General features: G+C 33.8%; 2 protein-coding genes across 2 annotated transcripts in view; both read left to right on the forward strand.

The window, feature by feature from the left end:
* On the forward strand, positions 1-5770 carry LOC145313962 (methylglutaconyl-CoA hydratase, mitochondrial-like). Its single transcript, XM_080153629.1, has 9 exons — positions 1-508; positions 1122-1233; positions 1698-1804; positions 2490-2620; positions 3140-3247; positions 3522-3587; positions 4239-4337; positions 4814-4866; positions 5132-5770. Exons 1-9 carry the CDS (start codon positions 334-336, stop codon positions 5211-5213), a joined length of 933 nt encoding a protein of 310 aa, XP_080009755.1. The 5' UTR covers positions 1-333; the 3' UTR covers positions 5214-5770.
* Positions 5719-27054, forward strand: part of fliI (FLII actin remodeling protein) — a 24990-nt gene continuing 3654 nt past the window's right edge. Inside the window, exons 1-29 of the mRNA XM_080153632.1 lie at positions 5719-5943; positions 6343-6448; positions 6916-7046; positions 7496-7535; positions 7926-8026; positions 8647-8720; positions 8959-9080; positions 14014-14142; positions 14471-14552; positions 15077-15264; positions 15587-15727; positions 15994-16077; positions 16441-16515; positions 16753-16878; positions 17130-17199; positions 17428-17541; positions 18790-18897; positions 19293-19372; positions 19780-19844; positions 20006-20288; positions 20690-20880; positions 21281-21419; positions 21966-22046; positions 22388-22509; positions 23613-23697; positions 24294-24458; positions 24710-24801; positions 25627-25735; positions 26048-26134. Of these exons, the coding sequence (XP_080009758.1) occupies positions 5807-5943; positions 6343-6448; positions 6916-7046; positions 7496-7535; positions 7926-8026; positions 8647-8720; positions 8959-9080; positions 14014-14142; positions 14471-14552; positions 15077-15264; positions 15587-15727; positions 15994-16077; positions 16441-16515; positions 16753-16878; positions 17130-17199; positions 17428-17541; positions 18790-18897; positions 19293-19372; positions 19780-19844; positions 20006-20288; positions 20690-20880; positions 21281-21419; positions 21966-22046; positions 22388-22509; positions 23613-23697; positions 24294-24458; positions 24710-24801; positions 25627-25735; positions 26048-26134 (3327 nt within the window). The 5' untranslated portion in view covers positions 5719-5806. The remainder of the gene's footprint in view (positions 5944-6342; positions 6449-6915; positions 7047-7495; positions 7536-7925; positions 8027-8646; positions 8721-8958; positions 9081-14013; positions 14143-14470; positions 14553-15076; positions 15265-15586; positions 15728-15993; positions 16078-16440; positions 16516-16752; positions 16879-17129; positions 17200-17427; positions 17542-18789; positions 18898-19292; positions 19373-19779; positions 19845-20005; positions 20289-20689; positions 20881-21280; positions 21420-21965; positions 22047-22387; positions 22510-23612; positions 23698-24293; positions 24459-24709; positions 24802-25626; positions 25736-26047; positions 26135-27054) is intronic.

The raw sequence follows: 27054 nt of genomic DNA on the forward strand, positions 1-27054 counted from the left end.
TTTTTGGATTTCCATGTATAAATATTTTTTTTAATAAAGTTTATGATGTATGTCAAAAATTATGATTTGTATAGATACTTTACAAAAGTTAGAGTGAAAATTATCTTTTAATGTCCATTTGATATTAAAAAATTTGGGATTTTGACATGATTCTAAATCAATTGGAAAAATAAAAATAATGTTTTTCTTCAAAACTAATATCAAAAACTTTTAAATTCGTTAATAAGTTATAATATGCTAAAGAACAATCATTAGATAATAAAGAGTATGCATAGATTTTAGAATATTCAATTATTTAAATGTTTTATCTCCAGATTTTATAAAAAAAAAACGATGTCTATGACTAAAATGTTATCCCCCCTAAGTATTGGGATAGGGGCGCTTCATTTTGGACGCAGGGGGTGTGTCAAACTGGTGAACGCCCCCGTCAAACAACGCACTTTCGCCACGGGATCTGCTGATCCTAACCAAGAACTTATTGTTGAGTATTTGGAAGAAGAAAACAAGGGTGAGTTTTTTCTATTCTAAAAATGTTTGTTTGACAGCTGAGTTTTGATTTACATTTGAAGATTACCTAATGTGTTACCTACCAAAATATTTTGTAGAAAGGAAATAGCCATGCAATTCTCTCTAAAATCAGTAAAATTTTTGGCTTATCTCTAGAATTACCTATTCCATAAATATAGATATCCCGCGTAAAACTCTGTGTTTAGTACATTTGACATCATATATTCTAGTAAGTTTTGATAATTGAAAAATAGGATTCTTAATATAGTTTAAATATCACCTAGCTAGATACTGAGGAAACTCAATTGAATAGATGGATTATATATGAGTATATGAGCTAGTCTCCTTCATGTGAGCCTTAAAATCTTTTTGTGAACATTTTAATCCAATACTTACACCAAACGCCTTGAAAGGTTACCAAAAATGTAAATTCTTCGAGAAAATTACAAAGAAATTTGTGTTGATTATCACTGGTCTAAAATTTTTTAAAGATCTTATTAATTTTTTAGTATCTTAGAATCTTTCTAAATGTACAAAACGTACTTAACGGGATCTCTACATTAATCCTGTTGCCATTAAATAGATTATTATAATGATAAATTTTATTTTCCTAGGTATTGTTGTACTGGGTCTGAACAGGCCCAAGGCCATGAACGCCCTCAGCAAGAAGTTGGTGGCGGATTTACAGGCTGCCAGAGATGCAGTTATGTTTGATAAAGATGTGAGGTAAGTTTTATGAATAAGTAAGTAGATAGATAGATGGATAAATAGAAAGTTATCTGAAAGTTTATTGACCAACCTTTTATTGAACTACCTTTCTATTGTATTTCTAATTACTAAAATTAGAGATAAATAAAATTAGTAGCAGTGGGTAAAAAATCGTCTTAACTCCTCATGTCCTAGTTATTTGTGACTTGAACCCAGTAACTAGTGAACACTGTGCACTTACTTAAAAAGTTCTGGGTTGTAATTGTAATGGGTTCAATACTCGTAAAAGTAAAAACATACCTAGGTAGTGATTTAGTAAATGTACTTAATAATATTTTTATTTGCTTTAAATGTCATTATTTGTTTGTTTACCTTTTTATCGTTAATACCTATTATATAACTATTTTTAGTTAAAACATTAAAAATATTTTTATATAACTACGTCATTTGTAATAAAACTTAATATATTTTTTAAAATTTAGAGTTGTGATCCTGCGAAGCCATGCTAAGGGAGCCTTTTGTGCCGGAGCCGACCTAAAGGAGAGAGTGAAAATGACTCCTGCTGAGGTTGGACCCTTCGTTTCTAAAGGTCGGAGGAATCATCACGAAAAAAATCTACGAATATTGTTTTGAGAAGGGGTTGTGTAGATTTGTAGAATGCATTAACAGTGTTTGTAGTGTGTTCGTCTTGTTTTTGTAGTTTTTAGGTAATGTTATAGTAATACATATAAACTAATAATTAGGGTTGGGCCGTATACTTTTTTGGCCGAATACCGGATATCCGGCTGCGTTCTAATGTCGGATATCCGGTTCCGGCCGGATATCTGGCCAACGTTCGATATCCGGCAAATTACCGGATATCCGGTCGGATAACCGGATATCCTGCGTAAAAAATCAGCCGGATATCATGTAACCGGATGGTTTTAATATCCGGTATCCGGCCGGATATTGAAAATGACCGGATATCCGACCGGATAACCGGCCAGACCGAATATCCGGCCCAACCCTACTAATAATACCTTAGTAAATTAAAATATCTACTTTTCTTAAACCTATTTAAATTTACATGTAACATAAAATTTCATTTGTAACAAAATTTTATATAGGTACCTAGTAAACTTTAATAAAAAAGTTTAAACTATTCCTGCCTATTTATACATAAAGCTAATTTTTTCCAAATGTCTAGGATGTTTCTATATATCCAAGTTACTTGTATTATGAAAAATCCTGCCACACCCATATTAAAACTTCATTAAAAATACATCTTTTAATAGGCCGTGAAATCATCGGATGCTGGGAGAAGCTGCCCATGCCTGTGATTGCCGCTATTGATGGTGTTGCCCTCGGTGGTGGTCTTGAGATGGCTCTGGCTTGTGATCTGAGAGTTGTGGCTGATACTGCTAAGGTTAGTACTCAGCGTGACAAGTGAACAAATAGAAAGGGGGAGGGATTGTTATTTCTTATCTTATGTCACTAGGAAGCCTATACCAGCGGTGTCTTAACATTGCTGGGCTACCCTGTACCTTATTTAACCTAATCTAGCCCTAGGTAAAATACGAACATTAAAAATTACTCTCCCCTTTTTTCAATTTATTTCAAAATAAGAGTATGATTAGTTTTTCCCAAAAGACGAGCCCATATAAATAGCATAAAACCACCATAAACTTTACTACTTTATATAACAGAATATCTGTCTAAACCTTTCATTCACATACTGAAGGACAAAGATAAAAATTAACGTATAAACAAAGATTCTTATTTTTTCGCAGAAAAAAAATACTTACCTAACATTTAAAGTTTTACAAAAATAAGAAAATAAATATTCAGATAATTGAAATGTAAAATAATGTACATATAGAGAAAAAAAAATGTATTTTTTGTTATTTTTTTTAATTAGGTACGATTTTACTCTAAACTTTTTTAGGTTGGCCTCACGGAAACCAGATTGGCTATAATTCCCGGTGGGGGTGGAACCCAACGCCTGCCTAGAATTGTTGGTCCTGCCATTGCTAAAGAACTCATCTACACTGCAAGGAAAGCTTTCATTGATATTTGCTCCCAAATGTAAGAGATCTAAAGGGATAAGACAATGGCCGATAAATTGATGTACAAACCCAATGATGATTCACTAAATTTTTAAGAATCACTACATAATTTACATAGGTCCTTGGATGATGCTTGGCTATTTTATTGTAACTTAAAATTGGAATGGGTTGTGCCTCTTTTTCGACCCATCCTTATTCCTTCGAATACAGGTCTCTAAATGCTAGGTGTGATTGTAAATGTATTAATTGAAGCCTATAATTAGAATTTTGAATGGTGTTGAAGCTCACAGACTTGGCCTCGCCAACCATTGTGTCCCACAAACTGAAACAGGAATGATTTTTTAAAACATCAAGGATATTAAAGAATAGGACAATGTACTAGAAATTGATACACACACCCCTTTTGTTTGAACTGTAATCCATAATAGTTAAGCATTTGGTTAAAATACTTATTCGTAATATAAAAATAGGTGTATTTTGTCATGAAAACTGTGAATTTGACAGCCTCAATGAATTTCTTTTGATTGAAAATGGATAAAAAAAATTGACAAAAACACTTCTTTTGTCAAAAACACTGTTACTATATTTTTGTTAGTGGTAACAGTGGCAGCACCCCAATTGAATTCCTTAAAGTTTTCATGCCAGGGGGGTGTTATACAGTATGATTTAATATCCAATATCCTCTTCCGGGAAAAAAAATAAGTTTGTCAGAAATCTTAGAAAAAAAAGAACAGGGAAAGAAAACGAAGTAGCGGGTTGTATTTTCACAGTAGCTTTTCCTCTATTTCTAGCCCCTGCGGGGGGCTCTAACCCTGCGGGTCCTATTTTCTAATCAAAAGCAACTGTGAAAATACGACGAAACCCGCTACTTAGTTTTTTTTCCATGCTCCAAAAATGATAACGTAACTAATTATAGATATGATAGAAAATGCGATTTCAGAGGGGAAACGATGACATAATAATCATACTTGTGACTGCACAGGAGATGCTGCTTACCAACGTGCCCTCAAGCTTGCTCAAGAAATCCTTCCCAATGGTCCTATTGGCGTCAAGATGGCTAAGAATGCCATCACAAAGGTAAAGATAATGATTGATTGATATAATTCCAAGCGGATCATGGGGTCTATTAAAGGACCATCATATATTCTCTGGAATTTAGTGTCTAAGAACAATTTTTTTTACTTTAATAGTGACATTTTCACCGGATTAATGCATTATTGCATAATAAAATGAATGTATTTCCAGGTATGCATTTCAATTTATTTTAGTGTTCCCTGTATTACGTATGCCTTTTAGTTTGTTTATTTAGGCATTTAAGAATCGTCTTATCGGATTTAAACTTTTTATATGCCTATTTTAGAAGCTCTTGGCAAAGATTAACACTACTTTAATATCTTTAGCGTTAAATACTAGTATCAACCATTCAGTAACTATCGAACGGACTTTTAGTCTTACAAAATTTGAGGAGTAGCTATGCTACTTGCAATCTACTTACGTCATTTTGTGGCATGTTGTATATACTTGAATGTTGTAATATTTTTATTTTATTTTAGGGCGTTGAGGTAGACCTAGCAACTGGTTTGGCCATTGAGGAGGCTTGCTATGCACAGGAATAGATTTTATTCAAATGTTCACTTCGAAATGGGAGGTTAAGGTTCAAGAAAACTAATTCAGATTTATAATTGAAGTTTAAACAACAATTTTAAAGCTTTTTCGACCATCATTAAATGACAAAGCTTGAGTATTTGCTCGTTGCATTTAAATTTGATCAATTTCATAAAAGGCGATTTTAAGATTAGCATAAATTTCTTACTTGAAAACATTTAAAACTTATCCTATAACTATTATTTACTAAATAAAAATCTACCAAAACAGGTCATCCCTACAACCGACAGAATCGAAGCATTAAATGCCTTCAGAGAAAAGAGGAAGGCAAACTTTAAAGGAGAATAAACATATATTTTATTTATATTTTAGATTTGCATGTATTTGTCATTTTTGCCATGTTTTAAACAAAACAAATATTGTTCTATCATGTTCTTAAGTAAAGAGTTTATTTTTGTATGTCTTATGAATCACATCTTTTTTTTAATACAATCTATAAGCAATATTAAAATTCATACAGTTTTGAATATAAAAGGAGATTACCTATTTAATTTATAAACTTTACCAATGGTGCTATAACTATAAAATGTGATTTTCTATATTTATGTAATAATGTAAACCTATCGTAGTGATAACTATTAATTAACCCATTTGTTAAGTACCATTATGAACAAAAAGTTGATATCCATAAATCAACTGAAATTAATGGGCATTGTCATTTAATTGTAATGTATGAGTATATTATCATATAAAAATGCTCAAAATGTTTCTATTATATCATGAATACTAAATTTGGAGAGTGGAAAATTTGTAAGGGATTGATTTATGAAAAGAATTCATTTATGAAATTAACATTTTGTTAAATCTATGTGGAACTTTTCATGGAAAATCGTCTCAATTTCAGATAGTACCTAGTGCATGCTGGTAGGCACCCCCCCGCCATGGAGAGCACGGGGGTCCTCAGATTTATCCGGGGCATCGACCTCACAATGAATGACCTCCAGGACGAGAAGTTCCCTGACGCCATGGAGGCCATGACGTCACTCAGGTGGCTCAAGATGAATAATGCCAATCTTACGTAAGTATCTTATCTATAATAATATGGAAAAGAACAGTGATTTGTTATCACAATTACAGCATGCTGTAGAACTAACAGCTCTAGAAAGGTGATGAAAGGGACATTAAACTGTGTAAATTATACTGGTACCCAAAGGTTTTACAAACAAGGAGGGAGGGAAAATTGGGCTGTTTATTACTCTAGCCCCCAAATTTTTTTAATAACGTTTCCTTATTCGTTGCGTTGGGTAGACAACTTTTGGAGACTTCAGTGAATTTTGATTGGTTAGATCATTAAGTTGAATGTCCATAGGTTTTAACCATTAATTGTAATCTACAGAAGAGGGATCAACATTGTATATCAATTTATCGGCAATTTTCTTATCCCTTTAGATCCCTGCATGGAAATGTTGATTTTTAGGACAATACCTGGAGAAATTGGCCGTCTGCAGTCTCTGGAGCACTTGACCGCCAAGAAAAATCAGCTGCAGTCAATCAGTTCCAATCTCACTCACATGCCTTCTCTTAGGAATACAACTGTCATTTTAAACCATATTTATTATTATAGTCTTAGTCTTTTCATCTTTAGAATTTATCTCATCTATAATCTCCCTATTACAATGAATTACAGATTGTTTACACATAGATTATACAACTAAAGGTAAACGACAATGATCATTAACAAGAGATTGTTAGTACCTAAAGATTTTATCTATAAAAATTGAAAACATTATTATTGTCTCTGCCTTTATTGTTCTACAAGCGGCTACGCCCCTAGGATCTTGAGGTGTTCTGTATTCGAATGGGCAGAGAGGGGCTGAAAAATAGCTTAAAACCAACCTAAGATTTATATTTGAAAATGAAACAGCATAAAACCATCACAGGCTAAAATAGAGAACTCGATAGTTTTAGTAGTTATTGAGATATATGAGATACAGACAAAAAATAGGATTACCTACATATGACAGTTAAAAATGACAATTGCTGAATTCACAGAACTTTGAACCTGCGGTACAACAACTTGACCCACGAGAATATTCCTCCTGAAATATTTGACAATGAAGAATTAACAACATTAGATCTGTCACATAATAAACTGGACCAAGTACCCGAAGGGCTACTTAAGTAAGTTTAATAGTTAGTAGTAGTGCTTGAGCTACTTCTTAACTAGGTAGTGTTTGTCAGTTCGCCTGTAATGGATTATCATAAGAATTTTGCCAGGTTCTACATGGTGATAATATTTAACAATTTAATTTGAAATTTTAGATTTTTTGTGTTTTGTGGTTTCCCCACAACCCCCATCCCCTTTTCTTCCTCTTCTTACCCACCCCTCTTAAGTTACATGAAAAAACAAGATATACCCCCACCATACTTCCAAGGGTGTCTTGATTTTTGTAGAATTGATTGGTAGAATAGCTAGACCTGGGGTAATTCAAAGTAAGATGGTTGAATTTCTTTTATATTTATTTTCCATATTTTTGTCCCTTGTACCTTCTTTAAAACCAACACATCTCGTGAATCAAATTATAATCAAACAATGAATACCTAGAAAAACGTAATAAATGTGTTTTTAGGTGCAAATCTTTGCTAGTTTTGAATTTATCTCATAATAAGGTAAGTAATTAGTTTATCATTCAATTTGTGAATTTTTTTTTATTCTAATCTAAATATTTTTTTTTATTAGTTTTCATTAGGTAATAAAACTAACCAAAAAATATGTTGCTATCACACAAAGTACCCTCTTGAGCATTAATCCCCCCCTTATTTTGAATTAAATTGAAAAGGGGGGAGGGTTGTATTTTTTTTTCTTCAATTCTGGTGAGGTACTGTTATTAGGTTATTAGTAATGAATAACCCTGCAGAGTTAGAGCACTTCAAAGAACACAGAAAGAAATTACCTACTCCTCCCTCTTATTTTTTTATTTATTTTATGGGGTCTATCAGTGCTCTATCGGCTACTAATGGGAAAACACCAAAAATCTAATTACACCCCATTTATTTTAGATTGAAATGGTTCCAAGTCATTTGTTTATGTCAACGTCAGATTTGCTTCACTTAGACTTATCTAACAATGAATTGGATGCCCTACCACCACAACTAAGAAGGTAGATTAGAAAGATTAATAAAAATAATAGAAAAAGATGGATAGATTGGTAGAAATATGACAGATAGATTTTATTCATTTTAAGAAATGAAATAACATTTTTTAATACTTATCATACTATTCAATAGAAGGGGCGTCGTAGCTCAGTGGTAACGCACTGAGTTACGGTGGTGAGAGTTCGGGTTCAAGTCCCCATGTGGCAACTCGAATTTCTCAGTCGCAATTCATTCACACAACTTCCCCTTGGTTGTGTAAGAAGGGTGATGATTGGGTAGTTTGGATACTCAATAGTCAAGTACATAATATCAGTACAACCCTTACCCAAGCTCCTCTGTGGAGAGCGTCATTCATTACGGTGACTTAATTTGGGACACCTGCCACACTCGGCTAGGGTGAGGTAATAAAGAGTAGGTCCCTTGAGACAGCGGGTCAAGTTCTTGTACTTGAGCGTGAACCTTGAGCTAGCCCTGGTGCTAGCATGCAAAAGTGTCTCGTCTTACTCCATGACTACTTAGGTCCAAACACTAAGAAACTATGACTATCTTAATATAATAGGATAGGATCGCTGTCATCCTAAATAGTTAGAAAAGTCCAATTTAACATAGTTCTTATCTGTTTTAGGTTGGGTAATTTGCAGACCTTAATGTTAAGCAACAACCCTCTGTCACACTTCCAGATCCGTCCTTTGCCAGCTCTCACAGGAACTAATACAAAGAAATATTTATATACCTACCTATTTAAATAATAATATCATTTAGGTACCTATGTGTTTTAAATTTAAGGTACCAAAATTTTCCCTGGACTTATAAGAAGCTTCATTGTAAAGAAGAACCATATCGGTTCATCTGCGGTCAGCGATGTCCTTTGCTACAGACAAAAAAAGCTTACTACATTATATAATAGGTTAACATGAAATATTTAAGTATTTGTTTATCACAGAGTTACGAACCCTGCATCTGCGGAACACACAGCGAGTTTTATCCAATGTTCCCACGAACCTTTCCAGCCTTGTCAACTTGGCAGATGTGGATCTTAGTCAAAATCAACTTATTAAGGTACAACTACACATATATAGATAGTTAAGTTAACTGAACATATTAGTTGCAAATTTTAAACCCTCTTAGTTAGTAGGAAAGTCAAAATCAACTTACAAAGGTACATATAGATAGGTAGATAGTAAGGTAAATAAACTAAACAGCAGGAATCTTAAGGGATAAGACAATGGAAGAAAATAATATTACCGCTTCTGTAGTTTAAAATTAATCATTAGGTTTTTTCACAATGTTTTCTCTTATGGGCGAGGCTGACAGCCCGAGACCAAAACCAGTCCGAGTCCACCAGCCCAGGAAAACTAAGGGGAGCAGTAGTGTCCCCTTTTCTGTCCATTCACCCTAAATAAATCTGGTTTAGTCTTGTTAATCTTTCTAGGTTTACCCTTGACGTCACCCTTATATCCCCGCTAGAGCCGCAGCTCTTAGAGGGATTTTTATGGGGCGAGTTAGAGTTTCCCTTTCTCTTTATTCCTGAAATGGTTTAGATTAGTATTGCTGAGTCCAGTCTTCCTAAAACTAGTTTATAAGGTTAGTAGGGAAAGAATTGGTGAAAGTGTAAAAACGTAGGAGGTAAACCATGCGCGCGCTTAAAAACTTCTTCAAGGGAAAGTTTTCAGTTGAGGATAAAACATTGAACTGTTGATTATAAATGTCTTTTAATGCCAACATGGAACTTTGGACTGAGATGAGTGAACGTTTACAAGGCTTACGAGCGGCTCTGATGAATAAAGCTCGGACTGACGAGGAAAATGTCAAGAGAGAGGTTGCAAGAAGTATGTATAAGAATGGATATCTAACAACCCAGTTAGAGTACAGCCGACCTACCCCTGAGCAACCTGCGGATGCCCAAGCTGATGAGTTGGCAGCGCTCCAGCACGAGGTTGATATGCATGAAGCTACGAGTATCGCTATTTAAGACTTTCAGCCTTAAGTACCTAGTTAAGACTGATCTAATTTTCAAGAAATTTCAGATTAACTACCTAAGTTTTATCATGAAAAATGTTGGAGTCCTATCTATCATTTAAGAAAATCTAACTCTAATAAATCTGATAAAAATCTAATGTAATTTGTTATTTATACTGTACCATAACCTGTATAATAGTTGGATGTTTGCCTGTCAGTAACTCTTAAATGTCTTAAGTGCGCTGTTTAACAATTATACACTTATACGATTACATTATCTTTAATTTAATTTGGCTAGGTTTTAGCCACCTTAACTTGCAAGGTTTTTGCAAGTGAGAGTCAGCTAGTTTTCCTAGCTTATGTGTAATAATATTGCAAGGTTTTTGCAATTCCTTTTTCCTGTGTGTTAATGCTTTCCGTAACTATTTAATTTATACCTAAGGATATTTGGCTAGGTTTTAGCCATTCTCGACTTGCAAGATTTTTGCAAGTATAATCATAGCTAGGTTTTCTAGCTTTCGTTACCTAATATTTTTGCAAGATTTTTGCAAATGCTGGTCGACTAGTTTTTCTAGTCTTATAATATAATGGGCTTATTTTCATTCTAAATAATCGAATCTACGCGTTGCTTTAATAAACTTAAGTACGTTATCGAGGTTAAGGGTGGGTAAGTCTATAACTCGCAAGAAAATATGTCCTAGATGTTGTTGTCTTGCATGGCTGAAGGCTGGGCATTCTGTTAGGTAGTGTTCTACCGTTTCCGCATCGTCAAATTCTTCGCACTGTTTACATGTAGGTGCGGCCTCTATTTTCATATTGTTCAGATGGTAGCCAAGTGTTGCATGGCCTGTATAGATTTGTGTGATCATGTTCATCATCCTTCTCGGTTTTGTTATCAGTTTTCTCCACAAACCATTCTTGACACTGGGTAACATCATTTTTGTTTGTCTACATGTTGTGATCCTCTCCCATTCTTTCTGCCAGTTTTTGAAAGTGAAGTCTTAAATTTCCGCTTTTATATTTGCATCTGAAATGGGAATGCATTCTCCAGGTGTGTGTATTTTCATCATTGCCCCTAGCTTCGCTTTTCTATCGGCCACCTCGTTTCCAAGGTGGCCTTCGTGTCCAGGTACCCAGGCCACTAGCACTCTGTTGTCTTCTCCAAGTTTGTTTAGCAGTCTTTTGGTCTCAAAGATAACTTTGCTTCTTATTTGATAATTTTGAATTGCTGTTATAGCAGAGGTGTTATCAAGGTAGAAATTTACCGTCCTGTTTCTTATGTTGTTAGATATGAGTGTGAAGGCTGCTTCTGCCAGCGCTAACAATTCAGCTTGATATACCGTTGTATGGCTACCCAGGTGTTGGGCTCCACTGATCTTAAGTCCTCCTCCAGTAATAATGTAGCCAAAACCTGCTCTTCCTGCCATCTTGCTGCCATCTGTGAAGCATGTAATTACTTCCTGGTCTTTTGTTCCTGGCTTCAGGTTACTTTCTCTAGCTTCTTGTCTAGTGCCAATCTTTGTTTTAAAATGTGTAGGTACAAACTGTGTATGCACCATTCTGTCTCTTGGTAAAAAGATTGTTTTAATGTTCTTTGCCAGCTTACGTATAATAACTGCATGTGATTTTTCACTGACTATTTCAGCCTGCTGCACTGTCCAACTGTTGTTCCATATCAGTCTTTTGTAGGTGTTGATACTTTGTGCCTGAAGGTGGAAGACTATGGGTTCTAGTCCCAGCATCACTTCCATCCCCGCTGTGGGGGTGGACTTCATACTGTTAAGTATGGCCAGACAACCTTTCCTTTGTACTCTCTCCAGTCTTTTTCTGTTCTTTCCATTTAGTCTACCTGAGATACCTTCAATCCAGATCATAGCTGCATACGTCAGGACTGGTCTCACTACTGCTGTGTAAAGCCATCTGCATATCCTTGGGTTGAGTCCCCAATTCTTGGATATCATCCGTCTGCAATACATCATGGACATGGTTGCTTTGTCTGTTATGTTCCTTATATGAAGATCCCATTTGAGATCACTTCTGAATGTTACTCCAAGATATTTCATGCTTGACACATACTCCAGCTCAGTTTCATTCATGTAAATTTTTGGTAGTACAGGATTTTTCTTGTTGGTAAACAGCATCAGTTTGGTTTTGCTTGCTGAGAAGCTCAATCTGTGGTCTTTAGCCCATTCCTCCAGTATGTGTATGTCTCTCTGTATATTTTGTGCACAGGATATTTCATCCCAGCCAATTGAGATGTCAAGTATGTCATCCGCAAAAATGTAGAGGTCTGTTGGATTTCTTTCTGGCATTCTATCACTTAGGTTCTGCTGATTATTATTCCATAGGTGAACGCTTGCTACGGATCCTTGTGGTGTGCCTCTAGTTGTTTGTTTGGAAACCATGACGTCATCATGCATGGCTGTCACTTTTCTGTTTTTAAGCATTGCTTCTGTCCACATTACCGTTTGTCTTGATGCTCCCATCCGCTCCAGGTTATGTATCATCATATTTATGGAGGCATTGTTGAAGGCGGCGTCGATGTCTGCGAACAGAACAATCGCACACTCGCCATTCAACTTTGCCTTCTCAATTTTCGCCACTACTGCGTGGAGACAGTCCTCTGTATTGGTGCTTTCCTTGTATGAGAATATTTTCTTGCTTGTTTTAGATCTAAGATGATTTTCACTAACTTCCCAGTAAAGTGTTCTTTCCAAACCCTTTAATAGGAAGCTAGAGAGGCTAATGGGTCTTTTAGATTTAGGATCAAGGCTGTCTTTTTTACCAGGTTTATCAATAAACGCTACCCTGGTGTCTAGCCAGGTTCTAGGGCACTTACTTTCCCTCACACTTCTACGCCACATCTTCACAATGTCCCCCCCAATGATTTCGATACTTTTCTGTAAATGACACGGATAAATGCCGTCCATACCCGGAGATTTAAACGGCTTGAAAGTAATCATTAGGTAGTTTAAAACATGGATATTCTTAGTTAGAAGGTATTTCAAAATCAATGTAAAGATAGGAGATACCTAGATACTAATTAGTAAAGTAAATTGACAAAACAACAGGAATCTTAATAAGACAATGATAGATAAACCAAATTTTTCCAACTGTAGAATAAAATCATTGGTATTAATGTTTGAACTGTTAGATATATAGTTAGCTGAATTAACTAAATAATAGGGTGGGCCCATTTCCCCCTTTTTTTTAGATTTTACTGTTATCATAAGTTGTGGAAGTCATATATATGTATGATAAGCCCCATTTAAGTTTCAAAAGTGACTTGGCTCTTATGGCTGCCGGCGCGCGGGGGGTATAAAAAGTGCCCACCCCCTTATAAAACCAAAAATTTAAATTCCTTCAAACACAGGCATGTTGCATATCAAAATGACCGTATTGAAATGCTGATTACGAATCTGAAAACCGTTTGGAAAAATATTGCTCCTAGTTCGAATAAGACCTCATTAAGTACCTAAAAACAGCTGATTTAGTCAAAATTGTTAATTTTGGTAGGTTATTTGAAAATCATTTCAGACTGGATAAATATTTTTCAAAACGGTTTTCAGATCTGTAATCAGCATTTCAATGCGGTCATTTTGATATGCAACATGCCTGTGTTTGAAGAAATTTCAATTTTGGTTTTATAAGGGGGCGGGCACATTTTATACCCCCCGCGCGCCCGTTGTTTTTGGATTAAAAAACCTCTTTCAAGTTTCACAGGGTTTTATATTGGCCAAGTAACCCTTGCAAATGTCTACTAATGTGAAATTCCAAAATCGACCCACCCTACTAAATAACAGGAATGAGACAATAAAAGAAAAAAATATTACTGCTTCTGTAAAGCAAAATTTTTTAATAAAAAGTTTTACCACTCCTAGTTAGAAGGTAAATCAAAATCAACTCAAAATGGTACAATAGATGGATAGACAGATAGTTAAATTAACAGGAATCTCAAGGGATAAGTACATTTGTAAATGTCTTTTTAAGCCAACAAATAAGTGTTTTTAACTCTAATTTATATATTTTTTAGATCCCTGAAGGACTTTTACAACTGGTTGGTCTAAAACGTCTCAACCTGGGAAGCAACGAAATTGACGAAGTTAGTCCAGAGATTGATAAATGGCCACTTCTGGAAACATTAATCCTTTCCAGAAACAAAGTAAGTTCTTAAAATCCTTAAATATGGCATTTATATTTCGATTAAAGATTTTGTAAATTTATATACCATGAAATTTTCCTAAAGTGTTTTAGATACAGTTTTAATTTGATTGCAATTAGGGTAAAAAAAGAACATAAAATTTTCATTCTAATAAAAAATAATCAGTACTTGGATAGATAGAATATATTACTTTAAGTGTAAGTTATTTATAAAGACACTTTAATTTTGAATAAGGTGAGAAATGGGGAAAATATTTGCTTTCTCAAAATGAATTTTTCTTTTTTTGTTTAAAAAAAATACTTAGATTTCAAGAAATATTATATTTTAGATTTCAACATTGCCAGGAAGTTTATGCAAGCTGTCAAAACTTAAGAAGTTGTATCTCTGTGAAAATCAACTTGATTTCGAAGGTAAACAAAATAAATTTATTATCCTAGACAGTCATATAGACACAATTATCTGTCTATGTTGAATAGGGAATTTTCAGCATACAAAGATTTGATTTTATGTTTTATCTTATCACATACGATAAGTATAATCCCTTCACAAGAGTGGAGAAATTATAGGAATAAATAAGTTTTATAGAACAAATCTTTTTCTCAGAAATTTAACCAATTTGAAATGATTAAAAAAATGCCCTTCTGTATTTAGTTACAAAGCAACCAATAAATAGAATTTTATGATAAAAAATTAGAATATCATTAGGTACCTAGTGATAAAAAAGTTTCATTGTTTTTTTTTACTTTCCTTGAATGTACCTGCATTATGTATCCGATTAATCTGTATTTTACATATCTATTTCACTAGGTATCTATCTTTAAATTAAAATTATTTTATAAACCCCTACCCAACATTCCATTAATATATCTGGTTTAGACAATTATATTTTATGTGTTTATCCATCCAATATAATCATCAAGTTTTTCCCATGCAGGTATTCCTGCTGGTATAGGCAAACTATCCTGTCTGGAGGTATTTTCTGCAGCTGACAACAACCTGGAGATGATTAGGGAGGGACTCTGCAGGTGTGCTTCCCTGAAAAAGCTAATTCTGGCCAGAAACAAGTTAATCACGCTGCCAGAGGCTATTCATCTCACTGAATTGGAGGTCTTAGATTTAAAGGTAAGAAAATAAAACCTTAATGATACACACATCAATTTTGTAACTGCTTTGGCTTTAGATTTATTAATGCAAGAAGATAAAACCTGGATTCCCGCACTATCATATTTGCAAAAGTTATTTTGTTGCTTTCCTTATTAATGCCTGTCGAGCACTCACCCCCCCCCCCCCCCCCTTTATTACATAGATTAAAAATGAGAGTGTTGTAATTTTTCCCTTTTCACAAACAATGTAAAAACGGGATGGGGGTTAGGTTGTTCTTAACAAGTTAACTAGGCACTTTGAGGAAAAATGTCTAATTTTTTTCTATATATTCTTGTTTTAGGGAAATCCTGACCTTATGATGCCACCTAAGCCATCAGAAATGATGAAAGGATCTGGATTAGAGTTCTACAATATTGACTTCTCTCTGCAGAATCAGCTGAGGCTTGCTGGTGCTTCCGTCCCTCCGGACCTTCAAGGACAGGTGAACAATATAATTTTTACCCTAGATTGTAATGTATATCAATGCATTAATCCGCAAATATCTAGGTATAGTCTATACAATACAATACTTCGACGTAATTAAATTTTTTACACTTAAATTAAGTAACCCAAAAGGCAGCAACAGCCTACAAAATAAATAGTAAACCACATTTTAATTGAACACCGTTTGTCTGAAAGTTTAGCTGTGGTATAACTGAACCGATACATTTTTATAACAAACAAATATTACATATGCTTATTTCTTAGGCCCAATTAAAGGACCCAGTAGCGAGGAAAAGGAGGTTGCGCAACCGCAGAGGTGGCGAAGCCGCCGATGAAGATCAAAAGAAGGTAGGCTTTATGAAAGTATAAGGAGGTGTGTGTGTCTGCAAACCATAGTAGAAATGTACTTAACTTTCCTAAAACTAAATATGTACTTTTTATATGATTTTATTCAAGGTTGGCCTAGGATATAGATATAAAAAAAGGATAATTAAGATGACAACAATTAAATTTAAGAGACTAATATCTCAATATTTATTTACATTTTTGTAGAAAAATTCTTTAAGGGCATGTTTCTAATGAAAAAATCTGAATAGGATTAAATATACGTAATGTAAAGTTATACAGGAAAATTGAATCGTATTCCGAGCTGTGATGCAAAATAAACACTATAGGTAGTCAGCTAAATAATACTTGGTTATAACTGTTCAGGTATTGAAAGGAATGACAGATGTGGCTGCAGAAAAGGATGCAAATCAGCAGGAGAATGGGCTCAATGAATCAATCAAGGAAATTAGATATAATATTAATTATGGCTTTGCTCAGCTTCATAAGTTAAAACATCCTATTACAGGGAGAGAAAAGATGTACATCTAATCGAAGATGTAAATTTTCACAAAAGAATTTTTAATAAGATTTCTTTCTTAAATTGTCCTATTCTTGTGTCCTTAGACCTAATTTAAGCCTAATGATTTGGTCTGGTGTATTCTAAAGGATAAATTTAATTTATATCCATTTTCTGAAAAGGCGAAGAAATGGGATGAAGCACTGGAGAAACCTACACTAGATTATTCAGAGTTCTTTGATGAAGATGTTGGCAGCATGCCAGGGATCACTATCTGGGAGATAGACAATTTCTATCCTCACCTGGTAAGTATTTAGAAATTAGATAGAAAATATCTGAAATATAGAAAGTATTGCCCACAAATGGTAAGTGATAAGATATTTAGAAAAATATTTGAAGTATTCCAGGGATCACTATAAGTAAGAAAGATGATTTCTATCATCACTTGGGAATTTTTCAGATGGAAAAAAGGTGTACTTAAGAATCAAATAAAAAACTTACATTTTAAGATCTAACACGAAAAGAATTTACACTAGATTAAAATAATATTTTTTAGGTTGAAACAAATGAAAGCAACGAAGGTCATTTCTACGAGGGTGACTGTTACATTGTACTTCACACTTACGAGGAAAATACCATTTTAATAATCAAAATTATAATTTATATATTAAAGAATCAAGGTTTCTACATTTAATTCTATGTTGGTAGGATTTTGGCCATTTTCCTTATGATATGAATTAAAAGCTCAAAGTTTTGCGAGGCGACTTGATTTTCAAATAACTATTTTTTTGTTTGTTAAAAATTGATATACGATTCTTATTAGATTTGAAATATTATTTAAAATGGAATTTAAAAGGATGAGAATAAACAATTGGATTGGAGGATTTATTTTTGGATCGGAGAGAAAGCCACACTGGATAAGAGGACTTGTAGTGCTATGCACAGTGTAAATCTCAGGAATTATTTAGGTAAAATATTATGATATAGTAGCGTAGCTTCTCTTTATATTGACCCTTTTCAGAATGTCACCAATAGGGAGGTAGGTTGTGCTAAAATTCCGTAAATGTGTGAGTTTTAAGAATTTAAAATAGAAGTAGAACTCTAAAATTTGTCATTGCAGTTGCTTTAATGGGGTATAACGTGGATATGTACCATATTAGAGCAACTGCCATACAAAATTTAGAGTTCTACTTCTATTTGAAATTCCTAAAACTTTTTACGGAATTTTAGCACATCCTACCCCTCCCCCTTTGTACTAACTAGCTTCATCTATAATACAAAGTAGAACGATGTCTGTGGGTCTGTGTGTCTGTTTGTAGCGAAGGATCTCGCTAACCGCTGAACCGATCGGGTTCTCCTTTACAGGGTAGCTTCTCATAGGTCCCGGGAAGGTTTATAACTATTTTCTTGGGGGGTGGGACACCCCCAACCCCACAAAAATTGAAAATACCCCCTCAAAACTGCATCATACAAAACTTAAAGTTAAAAATTCTGAAGAATTTTATATTATGAATCGTACCTAACTGTTACACATAAGGAAAAAGAATAAGAGGATGAATACTCACCCCCTTTTCATGGTAAAATACTACTTCCCCATCCCTAAATTTTTAAAGAAAATTTAGCGGACAAAAATCAAAAGCCGCCCAGGGCTTTTTGTATGTCAATCATAAATAATAATGTGAATAAAAAGAAAAGCGATATTTAGCAAACAGCCGTGGGCGGACAGAATCAGCTGAATGTTTATTATGAAAAAAATTTCCCCCTTTTTAGAAATGAAAGGATTCATCTTTCATGCACAAATTTTTTTAAATAAAAATAAATTCTTTGTAATTTTTAATTAAAACATTAAAACGACAATATCTAAAAGTAAAAAGAAATATTTTTAGATGTTGTTATTTTAGTATTTTTTATATTTAATAACAAAATTTTCTTTTTATTTTTAATTTAAATATTATATTCAAATTATTAAAACTTTACATATTAATTTTGTAATCCCCCTGTTTAAAAAGTGGTGGAATAACAATAAATTTAGCGCGGCAACAGCGCTAATTAGGCCCCTGGGCCCACTGCCTATTTTTGTCTTCTAGTTGCTTCGATTCCTCTCTTTTATTTTTTTTTCTCTATGCTGTTACAGGAATCACAACTCAAAATTTGAAATCAATTTAATAATTCTAACTTGACTAATCAATCACAATTAAAACCTGTTTAAACTTCAGGTGCTAACAGTCGAACTTGCCGCGAGGAGCAGGCAGATGAAAGCGAAGAATTTCTCAAACTTTTTGGTGCTAAACTTAAATACATGCAGGGACAGAAAACCATGTCAGGTAAATGGAAGACAAATTTATCTTTAACATTAGATTTTAAAATTAATAAGATAGAAATATGTGCTTTTTTAATTAAGGGTTTGTGAATTTAAAGTGTTTAAAAGAACTAAATTGTTATTCAGCATTTCACAAAAAAATATTTTTTTCCCTATATTTGTCAACTATCCATCCTGTAAATAGAAGTAGTTTGATGGATATGCTACTCTTAGTTATATAATAAATCGTTGTATAGAGTTAAAAAAAATATATATATTTATTTTGACTTTACTTTATATCTAATCTGTTTTGACTCAGGCTATCAGTATTATCTTCTTGGACACACTTCTATACTTTATACCTAGTTAATTATGAATCTATTTTATACATTGTTATTACTTAATAAATCTCCTGTTCAGGTTTTTACACTGTAGAAGAAGTGGAATATACAACAAGGTTGTACAGGATCCACGAGGCTGTTCATGGAATACATTTGGAGGTCAGTAAAAAGAATCATACATATTAATTCATAATTTAAAAACTAGGTGTTGTTTTGTCATGAAAACTGTAAATTTTATAGAGCCATTGGATAAACTGTATAGTGTATAAATTGTATTAATGCAAATGGTAATGTTTCGTATAGTTATAATTTTACCTATTTAAAAAAAATTAAACACCGAACATGCTCCTACTATTGAAATTGACTAAAACACACGAAACCCTTTTTGTAATAAAACACAGACCTTCAACACTTGCCAAGGGTATTAACAAGGGTAGGTGTTATATATAACATAGTGTGCCTCAGAAATTTTTCATTTTTAATAGAACACAAAATAAGCATGAAAAAAATCCGTGAAATTTCAAACATCTTTAGTGACGTCAGTATTTCAAGAGATTTTTTTGTAGGCCGTTGCATGTGAGTATCAAAGCCTGGATACAAGATATGTCTTCCTTCTGGATGCTGGTTTAAGGTAAAAATTGTCGGGGAGGGAGGGAACATTGAACTGTTGGTTACCAACACTCAACAGTTATGTATATCCAAAGTTCTATACATTTTGGGGACTTTCCTATTTGATTAGTTGGTATAAACTAGCAAAACTTTTCCACCCTTGACAATAATTTTTTTTCTCAGAATAATGGTATGGTATGGCAAGAACTGCAAGAACGTACTCAAATCCAAGGCGCGACTCATGGCGGAAAGAATTAATAAAAATGAGCGGAAGGGCAAGGCTGTTATTCACATTTTCTGCCAGGGCGATGAGCCAGGTGTCTTCTGGGAGACCCTGAGTGAGGATGGAGATAATGATACTCCGCCCCCACAGCCAATTGGAGAACATGTGCCAGACGATTTTAAAGCTCTCACCCCACGCCTGTATACTGTTGGGTTGGGTATGGGTTATCTTGAACTTCCACAGGTAAATGTAAAATTAAAAGTCAAGAAGTAAGATGTTTTCTGTCTGTCCTTTTCCTGTTGAATCAATAGAATGCCCATATAATATGGTCTTAATACTTAGATACTTCAGAGAACACAAACTTTTGCAAAACAACTTATTCAAGCATAATGTATCCTACATAAAAATAAACTGAAATATTTTTACTTCCAAAGTTAATGAAGATGATACTGACTAAATTATGTAAATGGTAAGTGGGTTAAATTCAGCAATACTTTTGTTGTAATTAAAAAACACCCTGTGTACCTATAGTATTTATGTTTGTAAAGCATGTCTATTTATTGGTCGGTAATTAGAGAATACAATATGTTAATAATAAAACCTAGATATATTATTACTGAATAACAGTTTATCGTTTTATTTAGGTTGAAGTGCCTGGAAATAAGCTAAAACAATCCATCCTAAACACCAAGAACGTGTACATCCTCGACTGTTATTCCGACCTGTTTGTTTGGGTTGGTAAGAAATCTACAAGATTGGTGCGAGTGGCTGCGCTCAAGCTGTCCAGTGAGCTGTTTAATATGCTCATCAGGCCGGAGTATGCCATGGTTATAAGGTAAGAAATGCTTATATTGATTTTACCGTCAACTAAGCTATATTACTTTTGCGCTAAAAGCCTAGAATACAGTTTAGGGTTAAGTGGGTGCAGTTTCCTTTCTGTACATTATACATATTACAAATGAACATGTTTTCATTCACAATTAAAAAAAGCTAAAAACACTTGCATGGTTTTGCTAGTTGCTAATATATTAAACCTTCTTACTGCGCAGCTTTACTAATTGTCTTAAACAGATTAGATATTTTTACTGCAAGTCAAAAGATTATCAATGTCATTAGGTAATGCATTGCATTAAAATATTCTTTCAAGATTGTGTAGTTGTTGCGCCACTTATGGGAAATAATAGTTCATGTATTGTTTGTTATTGCATATTTAATATTATTGGTTTTATTTTCAGTCAATCTGAGGGAACCGAGTCTCAGGTGTTTAAGGCCAAGTTTGTTGGTTGGGATGACGTCATCGGCGTGGACTTCACACGCACAGCACAGAGTGTACAGCGCACGGGAGCTGATCTAAATAAGTGGGCCAAGAAACAGGCACAGTGGAATAATAACACTATAATTCTGAACCTTTTTTTTCCATTACCATAACTCGTTCAAATAATTTATATTTATTGTCTGCTTTTATAAGGTTCTTCATAAAACCACTCCTTAAGGTTCACGCAAATTCAGCAGTCAATAAAACATGTAGGTATAAAGTGGTTTTATGAAAGATTAAGCATTCAATAAAACATGTATAGAGTGGGTTATGAAAGACTTAATAAAAGCAAAGTTGTAAAGAATTCAAAATATGAATATTTCTTTTTCTTATCGTGGATAAGTGTAAGCTTCTACTGGATGAAATTTAACATTTTCAAACTTAAATTTTTCAAAAATTAGATTTCACTGGATTTTCTCGTTGCCATATATAAAATCTTTCAAGGCTAGAGATGACATTGGTCTAGTTAAGATTGGTAATTTTAAACTAAATTTTTGTAGTAATGAACTGTGGTAGGTTGCATTATTATTTGAAAAGTGTATCAATACTTTACAATTTTGGGAAATCATAATTACAAATTAAGTTATTTTTCCATTGTGATATAGGAGACAAAGATTGACTTGACAGCTCTGTTCCAGGGTCGTCAACCTCCAATGCCACAGGAAGAAGCTGCCAGGTTGGCAGAGGTAATGCTTTTTATTCTACAAGAATCTGAACTTTTGTCCCTAACTTTCCGTTAATAATGCAATGTTAAGACAAACTGTTTTGATTTTATGCAACCTTATGTACAATAGCATACTAAAATTGATATGACTGAAGTAAAAATATAAAGTACCTATGTTAATCTTTCCAAAAAATATGTTCACTTGTTAACAAAAAATCTTAGTACTTTATACCTATAATTGGATATTATGGAAATATTAAAAGCAAAATAGTTTTACATAAATCATATCACTCCCTCTTTTAAAGTAATAAATTAAAATTGATTTTTAAACTTTCTACCTACCTACCATTTTCACTAATTTAGGACTGGAACGAGGATTTAGAAAAGATGGAGGCCTTTGTGTTTGAAGGAAAGAAGTTTGTTAAGCTACCAGAGGAAGAAAAGGGAATATTCTATTCTCATGACAGCTATGTATTCTTATGCAGGTGTATTTTATTATGCCTTTTGGAAAAAACATGTATAGTTTTTACTTGTTTCAACAATTAGGTAAGTTTTTTTAATGCCTTTTAGTAATTTGTATGGCCCTTGGGACCTAAAAAACAGTGGTCTAAAAAGTTTGTCTGTGTGTCTATTCGTCACTTATTGGAGTGCGACAGGGTTCTCTTCTTGGAGTCATGATAATTGATGGCGTAATGTTGACTTTGCTTGCTGGTTACTATTACTGACTTAAAGCGTTATACCTATCTATTCAGCAAAATTGTGTACTCTTTGTATGATTTCTTAAAATACTACAAACTCTTTGTGTCATTTCCTTCAATATTTAAGAATTTTGTTTACCAACTTAGTTTTAAGTATTAGGGTGGGTTCATATCGGAATTAGACAAAGCGGGGATATGCAACAGATAAAATTAACCTTAAAAACATTTCTGACTGAAAAAGAATTTTAAAAAATTGAGTTTTAGAACACGACCACTTAAAAATATAATTCATTACTTATTAGTATGCAAAGACGACATTCAAAAATATTTTTGAATCAGAACTATGGCTTCATGGTGCTCCCTGGAAAGGCCTTGAGGAGCTGAATCAGGAACTTTTGTCCGTTTCAAAATATCTCGTTCCTAGCCTTAGAAATCACTAAAAAAAACAAAAAAAATTAAGGTTTATGGAGAATTGTCCAATTTGTAGAGGGTTTTTAGATTTTCTCAGGCTAGGAACGAGATTTTTTGAAACGGACAAAAGTTCCTGACTCAGCTCCTTAAGGCATTTCCAGGGAGCACCATGAAGCCATAGTTCTGATTAAATAAATTTTTGAATCCCATTTACAAATAGCTATACCATTGAATGTCTGGTCGTCAGCGGTTGTAAGACTTAGGATAAATTTTAAATCATCCAGAGGTGTATTATATCTATATAAATTGAGTGCAGATCCCCGCTTTGGCCTCAGAAAAAAAATGTCCAAAATCGACCCACCCTATTAAGTATACCTAAGATTTTTTAGTTAAAGTTTGTACAACCACATGAAATGTAATATTTAACATCTAACTTGCTTTGATTTATGTCGATCTATCTATCTTATTATCTATTCAAGGTACTGGGTACCTGCGGAGTCAGATAATCCTGATGACGAGGAGGATGAATGTGAAGACGACTTCCAGTGCGTTGTCTACTTCTGGCAGGAAAGGATACTTACATCATAATAAACGTTTAGGCTAAAACTGTCATTTAAACAGGGATCTAAAGGAACAAGACAATGGCCGATAAATTGATTTAAATCCTTAATGATGATACACAAAATTAACCCTTCTGTGCTTACAATTAGAAACCTTTGGACACTCAAGGTAATGAATCAACTAATCACCACACGATAAACGCCCTCAAAGTTGTTACGCCAACGAATAAGGAAACGTTAATTTACAACTTTGGGGACTAGTGTAATAGAACGGTTATTTGATGCTTTTGTAAAAAAATACATAATTTTGCAGTGGATAAAAAGATATTAATTTGTTCAAAGATAATCATAAAAAGTTCAAAAACACCCAAGGAAGTTTTGTATAAAATGACCAACAAAACAAATCCATAAGCAAGCAGAAAGAGGTCATACAGTAAATATTAATGCATGAATTTAATACAAATTGTCAATATTTTTATCACAACAAACAATATGTAAACTATTTTAAGAGATTGGAATCTTTTGAAAGTAACCAAGTAAATTAAAAGATCAAAGGGTATAAATATAGTTTTTAACAGTTAATTGAAAGTATCTTGTGACCAGGGACGAGACAGTTCAAACATGGGTTGGCTCACCTTCACCTTCTCTCTCCAGAAGAAGTTTGAAAGCTTGTTTGGTGAGAAGTTGGAGGTGGTTCAGATGCATCAACAACAAGAAAATTTAAAGTTTATGTCACATTTCCCTAATGGTATTCTTATTAAACAGGTAAAAATAATATTTATATTTTAATAAATGTATACTTAGATATATAATCCAGATAACTAACTGGATCCATTTTTTATGAACTTTTACGTCTGCTAGCCAGGACCTATGAGAGGCTACATTGTAAAGGGGAACCATATCAGTTCAGCGGTTAGCGAGATCCTTCAGTGAATCAGTACAGACACACAAACTTACAGATTCTGTTACTTTATTATAAGGTTAAAAAGTCTCAACCCTGAAATATTTTACCATAGGGACCAAGAAAGTTAAGAGCAGGAACACCCAAGGCGCCAAAAGCACAAACAGAATTCTTCCAGCTACGTTGCAATGGTTCTTCCTTGTACAGGTAAAAAATTATACCTTATACTTATTTAAAATCATTAGAAAATCATTGTCATGTTGTCATTATTTTGTATTAAAAAAAACACTTCTAAAAACATGTTTCCAGATATTTTTGGTGCATACTTAAGGGTGGGTCAGGGTCTATGAGAAGCTACCCTGTAAAAGAGAGGCATTCGGTTCAGCGTATAGCGAGATCCTTCGGTAGACACACACTTATAAGGGGGGGGGGGGGGTTTAATGCAACCATCTCGTAATCAATGTATAAATGGCACTTAAAATTCGAATTTTGATCTGAAATTTTGCATGAGTAATCCTTGGTAGGTCTATTTTCCCTAAATCAAAAAAAAGTTGAAAAGGTAACGGCTAACGGCTCAGCCGTTTAGTCGTTTTTTGGCTATTTTTAGGGCAAATCTGTCATAAATTACGTAGAAATCAACTTTTTGAAACATATTTTTGCTTTAAATCATGTGAAATGATACAAAAAAACATTTTTTAGATTTCTAGTACCAGCAACTACCGGCTAGAACCGTTTGAAAACGTTTTGGATCGGAAAAGAGCATTATGTGGAGAGAGGTTTCGTGATGGATTTCGCTTGAAAATACCCAACAAATGGCTAAACGGATGAGCCGCCAGCCGTTAGCCGCTACTTTTCCAACTTTTTGTTCGATTTAGGGAAAATAGACCTACCAAGGATTACTCATGCAAAATTTCAGATTAAAATTCGAATTCTAAGTGCCATTTATACATTGATTACGAGATGGTTGCATTAAACCCCCCCCCCCTTATACAAACATTCTTTTACTTTATTAATAAAATGATATAATTCTAGGCGTACCATCCAAATCAAACCAGAGGCAGGCCTGTTGAATTCTGCCTTCTGTTACATACTCAAGGTGCCTTTCGATGCTGAAGACAAAACTGGAATTGTTTATGTGTGGCTAGGTAAATATAATAAATGTAGAATATCTAGATAAACAATCCATAAATTGGACCATTTGTAACATAGTTTAGGAATAATCCGAGCGTTTTATTTGTTAAAAGTGTACACATTTTTGTACAAAATGACTTTTTTTTATCAATTTCAACAGTAAAAAGGTTCATAAGTCTATTTTTCAATTTAGTATCGACAAAACTTTTCAAAAAAAAATTTCTGTCGATAGAAGGTATTTTTGTTCGTCATAATTGGGGACGTACATCAATTTATCCTCCATTGTCTTATCCCTAATGATCTTGTTGACCTCTGTATTTACCTAGGTAACAAGAGTGATCCTGAGGAGGGAGCCATAGCTGAAGACATTGCCACCAATCTATTTGATTCAGAAAGTTATTCCCTACAGGTAACTAATAATTAGGGATGGCAATGATTCGGATTCTTACAAGAATCCGTCCAAAAAAATGGCGGATTCTTATTTTTGTGGATTTCGGATTCCGGCAGGGGTGTATATTCTGCACAAGATTTATTTTTTTTCCCCTGCTACAAAATTTTTCTTTTTCTTCCCCCCCTAGTTTTTAAAAGCGAAGCTTTTCTATAATTAGGGTCGGTCCGTCCGTCCGTACGTCCGTACGTCCGTCCGTCCGTCACGGATAGCTTTTTTCGTTAATTTAGACATGTTAGAATTGTCCTATCGATTTCAAATTTTGCATGGTGATTCCTTTAGTAGTTAGGTACGATTTAGAAAGCGTAGCAACTCTATAATCATTACCAAAATGTCAGTACGTCCATTTTAAACATGTTGATTTTTTTACTTTTTTAAATAGCTTTTTTCGTTAATTTAGGCATGTTAGAATTGTCCTATCGATTTCAAATTTTGCATGGTGATTCCTGTAATAGTTAGGTACGAGTTAGAAAGCGTAGCAACTCTATAATCATTACCAGAATGTCCGTACGTTCATTTTAAACATGTTGATTTTTTTTACATTTTTAACAACAAATTTGTATGTGACCTAATTATCCGATTGGTCTGATTTTTGGTATACTGATTCCTAGGTCAACAAAGTACAATATTATAAGCGAAGCAACTCTATAATCAAGTCCTAAAAATGTAAGTATGTCCATAATCATTATCCTGTATCAAGCAGTTTTTCAACAAATTTACTTACAATTTTGCTTTGACTCATATACATTCGCATTCTGATTATTCAGTTCTGATATTATACAAGTGTTAATGTCCGTTTGTCCTACCTTTTCAGTGCTTCGCTTTTATGGATGTTGTCATCCTTGTTTCTCACCAAGTAGGGGGAAAATGGAAAAATATTT

Source organism: Acartia tonsa, chromosome 3 (genome assembly GCF_053477335.1).
Source record: "Acartia tonsa isolate MP-2025a chromosome 3, ASM5347733v1, whole genome shotgun sequence".
In the NCBI taxonomy this organism is placed as follows: domain Eukaryota; kingdom Metazoa; phylum Arthropoda; class Copepoda; order Calanoida; family Acartiidae; genus Acartia; species Acartia tonsa.

What these genes read in the sequence shown, in the direction of transcription:
- LOC145313962 (XM_080153629.1), top strand. Translation starts at nt 334, where the DNA reads ATGTCTATGACTAAAATGTTATCCCCCCTAAGTATTGGGATAGGGGCG. An exon ending in ATGTTTGATAAAGATGTGAG is followed by an intron (nt 1,234 to 1,697) that starts GTAAGTTTTATG and finishes TTTAAAATTTAG; the next exon opens with AGTTGTGATCCTGCGAAGCC. An exon ending in TTGTGGCTGATACTGCTAAG is followed by an intron (nt 2,621 to 3,139) that starts GTTAGTACTCAG and finishes AAACTTTTTTAG; the next exon opens with GTTGGCCTCACGGAAACCAG.